The sequence below is a fragment of the Rhyacophila brunnea genome, unplaced genomic scaffold, assembly GCF_057557595.1.
Source record: "Rhyacophila brunnea isolate RB1 unplaced genomic scaffold, BYU_Rbru_1.0 scaffold_9, whole genome shotgun sequence".
NCBI classification, from domain to species: Eukaryota; Metazoa; Arthropoda; class Insecta; order Trichoptera; family Rhyacophilidae; genus Rhyacophila; species Rhyacophila brunnea.
This window is the reverse complement of record NW_028233361.1, coordinates 36,113,584-36,125,650: the sequence shown is the minus strand read 5'-3', so window position 1 is coordinate 36,125,650 and position 12,067 is coordinate 36,113,584. Positions and strand designations below refer to the sequence as shown.

General features: G+C 35.9%; 1 protein-coding gene across 1 annotated transcript in view; it reads left to right on the top strand.

Moving 5' to 3' along the window:
- The window catches only part of Atx-1 (Ataxin 1), a 99,711-nt gene extending 89,501 nt beyond the window's left edge, over positions 1-10,210 (top strand). Inside the window, exons 2-4 of the mRNA XM_085959587.1 lie at positions 2,824-3,193; positions 5,798-6,032; positions 8,194-10,210. Of these exons, the coding sequence (XP_085815713.1) occupies positions 2,832-3,193; positions 5,798-6,032; positions 8,194-8,610 (1,014 nt within the window). The 5' untranslated portion in view covers positions 2,824-2,831 and the 3' untranslated portion in view covers positions 8,611-10,210. The remainder of the gene's footprint in view (positions 1-2,823; positions 3,194-5,797; positions 6,033-8,193) is intronic.
- Positions 10,211-12,067: the final 1,857 nt, after the last annotated feature.

Genomic DNA, 12,067 nt, shown 5'->3' with positions numbered 1-12,067 from the left:
TGGATGAGTCTACAGAAGTGTCGGGACTATCCCTCTCCCCAAAGAATCCTTCTCGAATGCCGCAAAGTTTAAGCCAAAAGCAAAGCCAAAGATTCGATGGTTGGATGGAATGCCAGTGACTGCCGTATTCTGGGGGTACCAAATTGGAAAGCGGCCACACTGGATAGGGACAGGTGGAGGGAGCTGTTGGAGGAGGCCAGGACCCACACCGGGTTGTCGCGCCCCTGATGATGATGACTATGCCTTGGGTTAGGCAGGTCTTAATTGAATTTTATAAACTAATAAACACTAACTACACGTTGTGGTCTGAGTTCAATGAAAACAAATATGTTTAACTGACAATGTTTAGTATACATTATTGAGGTCGGATCTTAATAGCCTACCTCCACCCTTCGTGGACATACTGAAGTATATAATATAAGATTAACAACCATACTACGATATTGTGTGAAATTATCATAAATAGTGGTCGTTTCTCATAATTGCTGTCAAATTAACTTACATCCGCTGGCATTTTCCTAATTAAAGTTTACGAGCTTTCCTTATTTTACAACGTTTTTATTAGCTCGTATTCTTATTTGTCTGGTGGTTGTTTATCCAGTGCAAATCTTGCAATCGATTTTTAACTAACTTCCCGACTAGCTAGACATTTGAAACTTTTAGAATATATCAGAACACGATGAACAGGGTCTGGGGTCCTAGCAACTAAATTATTAATATATATATATACGTGCGTTACTATGGAAATCAATATGAAATGTCAAATTGACATTTCAGTATTCTATATTTGTTTGTTTTTTATTTACCTCATATCAAGTATAAGGTTGAGCATATTGAGCATAATAATTGAAGAGACAATTTAAAAATGTTGTAAGTATATAAAAAGTTCTTTTTATCTTGTAATTATTAATCATTTAGTTTAGGTTTAGACCATAGTAATGACTTCTATCTAATTGTAACTCACGATCGGCGGCAAAATGAAGTTTAATCGAAAAAATGGGCGTAGAATAGTATGTATGTGAGCCGACAAGCACATTAAACAAAATTGTCCAGTACTTTTCCTATACAAAATAATTCCGGTGGCAAAATAAACAGTGCGCTAATCGCGAGAATTCGTTTCGGCGATCCGATAAAATTGCCGGCAATATAATATTTTCAATGTCAAAGTCGTCGCGTGACCCCCCTCGCCCCCCGCACTTTCGTTGCCTTCACCGCCCGCAGTGCGGTGCGGACCTTGTCCTTCATTCCACGCCCCTGGTGATCGATATAACCGGCGGGGAAGGGGAATACGTCTCTCATTCAAACTGGCTTACTATTTTCCTGCACTTTGAAAGTTGGCGGGCTGTGGAAAAGAAAACTGGGTTAGTTGTCTGCCGTTGGGAAAAGCCGGGGCACCCCACTGCTTATTTGGTAACAAAATAATATTTGAATATGTACATGGTTATATACTTATATAAGTAGTAAAGTTTCTTAATAGGTTTTTCCAAGAAGGTTTCTCAAAACACATTACATTCAAGTAGACAGGTATTTATTGTGATTCTCAAAATGTTTTTTTACGAACCGGAGCGCTCGATAATTATTATGTAGTATACTTACCTATTAGATAAAGGATTCTGGATTTTCTTTTGTTATAAATACACGTCCTGTCATTCTCAGATGTTTAAGATTCAGGCACGGAATAGTTGTCAGCGAAAATTGGGGTAATATTTACGACATGTCATAAATATTATATTTTTACCACAGTTCCTGACTAGTTTCGTATAAACATAAACTAATTAACGTATACATATAGTAAATAAATATTTTTTATTACTTTTTAATAATTGTCGAACCGGAACGCTATTTTTTTTCAGGAGACTGCTATAATCCAGGGATTTCACGAATCGGAGCCCAGTGCTTGTTTTATGTTCCGTTAAGAGCGTACATAAGTGAAACGGCAAATAATTTTCAACAGTATGTAGGACGTAATTTCGGCCGCGTTGCCAGTCGGAGAGCGATAGTCGACCTGTGAGCACGTCAATTTGTTTTGTGATGGCGTCGGAGGAATATATTCTTAAATCGTGTAAAGATGACTAAAAAACGTTCCTCACGTAGGTACTCGAAAAAGAAAACATGTCAAAGAATATACTATTATTATTAGTAATATAACAATAAACATAACATTAAATGGACGCATGTTGGATTTTTATGACAAATTATATTTCGTTCGGCTCACGTCATTTGCACAATCCGCGCATCACCTAGTCACAATCTTTTTAGACCATGCCTCAGCTGAGGTATAGCCCTAATTTATTATTGTAGTCAAATGGCACCACCAGTCTCACGGACTCACTATAAGTGACGTTTGGTCCGAATTGAGAAGTCTCGTATGAATCTAACAATATACAGAATAAACGATAATTTCATCGGCGAATGTGAGAAATCGACTCGGATTCTGGTCGGATATTTTGCGAAGGAATGTTGGAAATAAGCTCCCGATCTCGATTTTTAATGAAAACATGTTTTTGAAGGCAAGCACCCATGTGTTTTTTTAAAGGAAAACAGGGTCGCAGGGCTGCAGCAAAAAAGGGTCTCGAGCTATAAAAGCGACCTTTTAGGGGAAAAGCTATTTTTTTAATCTTTGGCACAGATTCTTCCTGGTTTTTTGACACAGCATAAAAAGGTTCGCCATCCCCGATACACGGTGCCCTCGATATAGGAATAATTATTTTTACCAAAATCTGTCAGCGTAGAAATACATTTGGTGTTATAAGTTTGATTCTTGCTAGCACCCGGTTTTCTGAACATTAATTATTAACATTTTTTTTTCTATCTCGTTCACAGGTCAGCAGATGATATCTGGCAGCGTGGCGGTGGAGGGTCAATCCCGAGGTCTTCCGCCCCCCTTCGCCGGACCGCCAGAGTTCCTGCGGCCCCCTCCTAGGGCGCCCCCTTACTCATCAGCCCGGGTGCCATCTGAGTCTCAGATCCAAGTCAACAACAACCCTCTCCCGCAGCCTCACCATCACCATGCCCCTTCGACCGCGTCAGCGTATCCTCCCGTTCCTGGAGCTTATGCAAGATTCACACCGCCCCAGCCTCCGCCCCCGTTCACGCCGTACGCGGGGTATGGTTACCGGGGGCCCCCTCCACCAGTCACGACCGTTACACATTTGGAGCCTCCGAGGGGGAAGGAGGGGTCACTCAAGCATAGGTAAGCATTAATTCTCTGTTTTATTATTCCAAAATAATATCCGACGTGATTGGAGCAATATGGACTTCGCGTGTCGAGTCGAGTTCTCACTAGGTTAAATAGGCTTAGGATTCTTAGGTACACCTATTTAAATATTTTTTTGAGCGGCCCCACTACAAAATAACAAACATATCTATCTGTTTTATACAATTTTGAAACATTTAAGCCCTATTTTTAAATGTTTTTGGATTATTACATATTTTTACATATTCTAGGTTTCACATAAACACAAAATTTCAATATTCCTGGACCAATTGGAATAAAAATAAGTACAAAATTAAATAGTGTTTTAAATATAAATACTGGACTTCTCAATTCTTCAATTTTTTACGTTTTTCTTAGCTCGTATTCTTATTTGTCCGGTACAAATCTTGCAATCGATTTTTAACCAACTTCCCGACTAGCTAGACATTTGAAACTTTTAGAATATATCAGAACACGATGCCAATGACCACCTTTAAGTAGAATTGAATTCATTTTCAGTTTCTGTGTTGTATGAAAAGTTATTTCGACACCATTATTGGTTGCTAAGGCTCTGGGGTCCTAGCAACTAAATTATTAATATATACGTGCGTTACTATGGAAATCAACATGACATGTCAAGTACAATTTTTTTTGATCGTTTAAGCTAGTCAAGTCAAGTTTATATGGTTCAACAGAATTTAAAAACGTTGTATATAATTTATCTCGTAATTTATCTACTTCAGAAATAGTTTCATTTACATGCGCAATAATAACATCTGTAGAAGTGGAAAGAAGTTTTTCCATGTATAAAAAGTTGCTAAGATCAAATCGTCAAAGATTCACTTTCGAAAATTTGAAGCATTATTTTATTATTTATTGTAGTAAAGCGTAACTATTCTTTTTGTGAATAAATAATAAATTAAACTGTTAAAATATATATATGATTAATTGCAATAGGTACCTACTTATTTAAATTTTTAGCACCTATTTTGGCTTTTTAACACATACTTATGAAATTTTAATAACATATTTTCCAATTATATCTACATATTTTAGGTAGTTACCTATTATTCATTTTTTAGCACCTAAAAATCCCAAGTCTAGTTATTATAAATATATTTACGATTATTACTACTGCTAAGGAGTGTGCAAGCTGGAGGAAGAGAGGGATACTAATATAAAATGAGAGATGCAAATAGGTAAACATAATATTAATTTGGATAAACTACTAATCAATCAAAACATAAACCTGAACCATCATGTGAAAGAAATTGACCTGCTAGGTATTTTGTGTCAGCCTAAGCTTAAGGTTAGAAATTATTGTGACCGAGATGGCTGGATTGCGCTAGAACACCGCCATCTTTAGATTAATAAATCCTGAACATAACTTTTTGCACAAGCAACGAGTGGTCCACTGCCATACTATTTATTGATAACGTACTTGCAAGCAGAGTTTGGTATTCTATAATGACTGAAGATTATAAATAAGTTATTAATTATTGTCGTTTAGAATCGACTGTCACATTGACAAACGTCCTAATGTATTATGATAATATTGTTATACACAGAAGTTTACTTACTTTGATCGTCACTTCCAATTGTTAATAACACATAACCATCAAATCAGATGAACTCCAAGGTCTCCAAGATACGTTAAAATTATCTGAAAGAAATCTGAAACTAAGAATACTCCGACAAGTGAACACGATAGACGCGTCAGTATGAGCATTCTATAGACAATGATGACAGGTCATCCATAGACAACGGAAGGAAAAGTAGGACCAGTCGTGTAATGTATCGGCTTCCTTCTTCAGTGGGCAATGGCTAGAAGGAAACATGAGGATGATAAATTAATTGAAAATCGTCTCGTCTTTCATGAGTGATGTTTATGGAGTTGTAGAGTAAAAAATGATGAGTGAAAATGTAAAATCAATATCACAGAGTAGTGAGAGCACATTACTGATATTTTTTATTTTAAATAATCAATGTCAATCTAAAAACATTAAAAAAAAATACTTTTAAATCAAAAATAAACATAAGAAAATAATTCCTTGAATGAATTTATTTAATGTTTATTTTTTTTATAAATTGTGGTTTAATAAATTCTATCGCAGCTCTAGGGAGTTTTTTAATGATTTTTTTTACATTTAAAAAACATGAATTTTTCTAGAAAATAAAAACGTGTTTAATTTGTTTTTTTTTTATTTATATCGAATCGAGCTTTGGAGCGGTCACAAGGTCACAATGCCATCAAAATACAGTAATATATTAAATTGCAGATTTCATAGTCAATCGTAGATGCATTATGGTCACCATTCATCGGGCATGAACCATTAATAAGTTGTAATCAGTGGAATCTCAATGATAATATTATGGAAATTGACATGATCGCATTACTTAAAATGATTATTTTTTCAAAATTAAAAAAAATAATAGTAGGCATGAAGTTTGCTACAAATGAATCTGCAATGTGAAATGACTTGCAGCCAATTTATATATTATTAATCTTAGTAATTCGTCAAGTTCTCCATAGATGGAAGGTTTTCGGTCGGTTGCCATACTATGCAACAAAATTAATGGATTGTTCTGATCCTCCATTAGGTTGCTGTCCCGGGAGCGGGCGCCCCCGCCTGCCAGGTTCAGCCGAGGGGCTCTCATCGAACTGGGCGGGGGTGAGCTGCGCAAGGTGGAGGACATGAGGACGGAGGACTTTGTTCAGTCGGCGAGGCTCAGTCCCGAGCTGACGTTGGCTGATAGCAAGGTGATCAGGCTGCTTCGGCACCAGTCAGACGACACCGTAACGCTCACCTTGAGTTATCACAGCGACATGGCACAGGTTGGTTATATATAATGTTATACTCTGTTACTCATCACTGACCACCATTCAGATTATCATTTATCCTCGCTTACATCAACATCAGTTCTTATTTCTTTACTTATGGTACACTAGTGGTTCCAGAAAATGGTATGTATATGGGTTAGGCCATTCTGTTGGAAAACGATGTTCACAATAAACACATACAAAAAATAGGTGATATTAAACTATCACAGTATCATATTATTATAAAGCTGTGATGTTCAACATTTTTGACAGGAAGAACTACTTTGATCATTTTCATACTACATTAAGCAATGGCATATTAAATGGACAACTCACTACATATCGGCGCGCACGAGAAATTGTGCATGAAAGTCATTTACAGATGTATAGGTAGACGTCACGTGACCATATGACGTATCCGTTTCCATTATGCGATACAAACTTCGAGAATTTATAGTAATATAACCTAGAAGCAGATTCTAGGTTACTTACGACTTCTCAGAGATTAGACACATGTGAGCCCAGCGCATCACAGCGTCTGTCCAATGGTTTCTGTCATCCAATTGCATTGAATAAACATTCATCAACATCTTAAAATGGCATTTTATCAATAATAAATAATACTAACACATGAAAAGTGATATCCCATCTTTCTTGGAGTGCTTAGTAGATTTTTTTTACAATTTTTAACTAAGCACATTGGCATTTTGTAACACAACAATAACGGTGGAGTCGAAACCTGACAGTCAGAAATTTTGTATGGGCAGACCCAGCGGTGTCGCCAGACCACTTGCAAGCAGAATGTTCGTTTGAGCGTAGGATACCGATATTAAAATATGAATTTCGCCATCCGGCAGACCCGACACAAAGTGAGTGTCATTTTATTTTCTAGATGCTTCGTCCATATTAATGTCATTGACATTAAGTTAACCATAATTATTGAACAAAATTGCACCATAGGCAACTTATTGAATGCATAATAACCTGACGTAGTAAATTTTATACATAATGAAAAAATGCATCTTCGCGTAGCTTGAACTGCCATTGTGATTTTCACTCTTCCTCGACCGTGTTAATTGCCATTTAATCAGAGAGTATAGTATACCAATATTTATAATATATAAACAATGTCTTTGCGAAACTGAGATATTTGCAATCATGCCTCTCCACACACGGTAACCACTTGACGTTGCAGCAGGTTACAAGCCAGGTGTTCGTTACTGGGACATTTTGGATATGGGCATTTGATGCAGGTAAGTGCTCCATCAGAGCAATATGCATACAGGGAATGCGGTGTGGTCCATTAGCTTTGTACTTCACATTCCATGCATCTTAGCGTTAATTGTATAAAATCACCGAAAATTAACTTTTTATTTTGGCCCATGTTCCAAAAAGCACGAGACAATAATTCTAATGGAATTAAATTTTGTACTATTCCATTTAATAGAATAGTACAAAACTTTAATTCATTAGAATTTAAATTCAAATTCCATCAAGTAAGTACCTTCGGTCGATAGTATTAAAATTAAGACAATAATTATTGAACTTTACTGTCAGTAATCAACATAAACAATATTCATTGTTATTAGGTGGGTAGATAGATAACTGAGTTGTGTATTCAAATTACATCATCTTGGATGCAGGTCGATGTGATGGGTGCATGACTTCAGTTAAATTTAGTAAGCATATAATAAAATTTGCGTAATGCAGTTCAATTATGAATCAAACAGAGGGGAGCCAATGAATTAAAAAAATGTTATATTTTCGTTTAGTAATATTGTTTCACCTCCACTTATCGTCGCTATAGGATTGGTTTGTCGTATATCCGTTTTTGTCGAAATCGACCTTTTAATGCAGAATGTTTTTTTGTATCTAAATGGACTAGAACCATCCCTTTCTGTAAATTACTTTGTAATGGTAATGAATACATCATTCATATGCTGTAAAAATAACAATTTAAATATCTCATCAGTAGATCATTTGGTCTATTCGACAAACCAATCCTACAGCGACGTTATATTGGCTTAGGAGATGTGGTCTGCGATCAAGGATATTTATATTTTAATTAATTCTGTAGACAAACTAATTTAAATTCAACTACTAAACAAATGTGATGATGATGATGGAGAATGTTAATTTACCTTTTCTATTCTTACATATTTTTTATGATTTTCAGGTGGACATGGAATCTCCAGTAGAGCATCCCTTCTTCGTGCGCGGGCACGGTTGGGCATCCTACGCTCCCGAACGAACACTACAGTGCTATGGTTTGAATGTGAAGCAACTTCAAGTCGGCGACATCTGCATATCGCTGATGCCCCGCGAAACGGGCCCGTATCCGTCTCCCCATCTGCATCCTCACTACAACCCCCACCATGTGCAGCACCACCCCCACTACCAGCTACACCAGCCGGCATCCGCGACGGTCGTGACTACGGCCACCACCACCGCCATGACCATCAGACCCGACGAGGCTCAAAGGTACCCCGAGAACCTCAGTGTCAGGGAAGACTCCCGGAAGAGGAGGTCGTCTGCTCCGGATATCTGTGGTGACGAGCCCGGTGCGCAGAGGGCAAGGACGATGCGCCACTGAATGTTTTCTTTGTGAAGTGTTATTAACTGAATAAATAACTCTGGGGATATCTCACAATGGTAATCATCTGTTCCATCCAGAGGTGTGCTATATTAAAGGAAAAGTGTTATTAAATTCTTGATAATATAGTAGGCGCTTGGTAATCCGACACCCATATTTTTTCACCTATGCTGGATTATTGGATTTCTATAGGAAATAATTGAAGGTCGGGCACCGAACTGCCGAGCGAAAGGTTCTCCGATCTGTAATCCGGCAGTTTAATGTGAAACCTGCCAGATTATAGAGCAGGAGAGCTGAGTTGCAAAATGCCAGACTATTGGACGTGCCGGATTGGTGAACGCCGGATGACCGAGTGACTACTGTATATCTTTTAAAAAAATACCTCCATTTTATGACATATTTATGTCATATGACGTGTCTAAGCTGTCTAAGGATACGCGAATTTGATGATATTTCATCTAGAAATAGCTTAATGGTAGTGAAATGCTTGTCTGAGGAGTGGATGTGAACGGTATAAGTAAAGGGTTTCTGCTTTGGTGATATTTCTTCCAAAAGACTGACCTATTCAGCATTAAGACCAGTGCAAAAACTAAACGAAGATTGTAGTGAAATCGAATCGTCCAGCGGTTTCGAGCTTTCCGGCGGACCGCGGTGTTTTGTATCTTGACTGTATTTTAATTTTTGCGATTACGAAGGGTGTTTTATAATATTATTACTACTAGCGACAAGTACCCGGCATAGCGCGGGCCTGTGATGAAAAGATTTATGTAGAGATGTCATTGACATTATGTTTTATATTATACAACCTCTGAAGGAATAAATTTAAAAAGGAATCAATTTTACTAGAGCGATTTCCATGGTGGGAATTTTTTATTTTATTTGACAAAATTTGGGCAAACTTTGTTCTGACATATATTATCATATAACTAACCAAACTAATGATATAAATACTGCAAAGACATCGTTATATGTGACATGAGTCAGAATAACTCTCACCTAAATATCACACCATGGAAACAAAGGCTTTCACTATAATATTTGGATTTTAAACTTGGAATACATATTGAACATATTTTTGATTATCAAAGTTGTTGCATGACTGACAAGTGGTCAAAATTATTTAAATTACTGTTTATTTTCTCATAACTTCATTAATTCATCTACCATATTGTAAAAATTAATTAATTAATTAATTAATTAATTAAAATTAACTAACTTTTGATATAAATTGTATAGCAATTCGCTACTTAAACTATCCTCAAAAATATTTACTTTATATAGGTTTTACATTTGTAATACATATTGTAGGATATGCATGATTAATTGAAAATAATTTTGTTATCTGACAATTTTTGATACTACAAAATTGAATATACCTACCTAAAAATACACATGCTGAACGCTTTTATATAAATTTTTGGGGATTATTAATAGCATACGGCAAATAATTTTCAACAATAGGTGGGACGAAATTTCGCACTCGTTGTCAATCGAAGAGCGGTAGTCTAGATGAGAGCACGTCAATTTGTTTTGTGATGGCGTCGGAAAAATATATTCTTATATTGTGTAAAGATGACTAAAAAACGTTACGCATGTACTCAAAAAAGAAAACATGTCAATGAATATATCGCACCGTGTGTAAAACCAAGGCATCTGCAAATTTTTCAATTTCGAGATTAAATGCAAAAGTCGTGAACTTGATAATGTAAAAGTGAAGTAACTGAAAGAACATGCAATATAATGTAGATATAAACCAAATATTATGGTTTTTTTAGAAACTCTATTTGTCCTAACAAAACGAAGACTTCAAACCCTAATATCTCCAAAATATGTCTCTTGCACATCGTCGTTGAAACTAGAAAATTGTGTAACTCCAAAAACACTACTTTACAGGAGAGACAAAAAACATTATGGTTTCCTATACAAATGTATGGTTTTGGAGTGAAATCATCCATGATTTAACAATGATACAATTTTTCTGGAATTACAAAATTTGCAAGACAGATAGATATTATCAACGGCCACTAGATGGCATTCAAAGTCAATTTTCGATCAAAACGGAGTTACACAATTTTCTAGTTTCAACGACGACATGTCTTCACACATTGCACTTTTGCACATTGGTTTTACATTCACGGTGCGATATTATTATCACTAATATAACAATAAACATAATATTAAATGGACGCATGTTGAATTTTTATGACAAATTATGTTTGGTTCGGCACTGCGCGTCGCGTAGTCACGATGTTTTTAGACCATGCCTCAGCTGAAGTATAAGCCTTAATAAATCTTTTATGTTTCCATTTTGCATGCCCAAATGCCGACATTTTCTTCTTCTGGTCATCTTTCATCCAAATAGTATTTTTTCATTAGAGAAATTGCAAAAAGGATTTTTCAAAGTAGTTTTAAATTTTGTTGCATGCTGCTTATTGAGATGCACGTATGTGTCAGTCTTACAGAGCCCACTGTCAGTTTTGACTACCATGACATTAACTGCATACTAGTGTTGTAAATTTTCATAGGCTGCACACTGTCCATTCATCAGTTGCATTACATTTACAGCTTTTCCCAATGATATACCTAGTATGTCAATGGGTAACGTTGTAAATGCAGTTTTTTTGCGATAATTATTTTGATAGTTCAAAGTCTTACCTACTGGTTATTATTTTACAGATGACTTGTGCCAATAGCTTCTATTTTAGTAGGTTTTGTGTACACAGTCTGTCTTATTAGAATATGACGGATTCTCTGCTTCTCAAATTTATTTAAAAATCATACAAGTGCCAAAGTTATTGTCGAAACTAAAAAGAGCACTATTTTCCATACAGATATTGTAGCTGTATTTATTAATTTTCCGTTGGGTATTCTTATGAATGGGCTGCTAGTATTGTAACAGCTGCCAACTATAAAACAATTGAATGATTAAACTCTGAAGGGACTCTTTATTTTATTACATCGTGAATGCATATTATTTCATTATTTTACAAAGAAGGCCGAATGGAATTTACAGAGTAAACATATATGTATGTGTTTTCCATTTGTTTTATTTCATTCTCATATTAAATGATTAATAGTTAATCAACCTCTATTTATCGAAAGTGATTCTATAATGTGCAATAGGCTTACATTCAAATAAGTATATTCGCTGAAGTGTCTCTATGTCATATTCAAATCAAAAAATATGGTTTGGGTAATTTAATCAAAACATATTTATCAGGACCGTGCACTCGATGACTTAATAATAAATTATATCTTCAGATCTTTGCCGTCAATTTTAATTGTATTTGGCTTTTGGACTATCACCGTGTATTCTTCCTCCTTTCCTTGATGTTTCAAGCGCGTCGCTAAGGCCATTTCTAAAGATAATAATATAGTAAAGTGGATTGTTAGGTGTATGACTGCGAACGGGACACTCTTAAGTGTGCGGAAAAGTATTCAAAGAAGAATACATAGT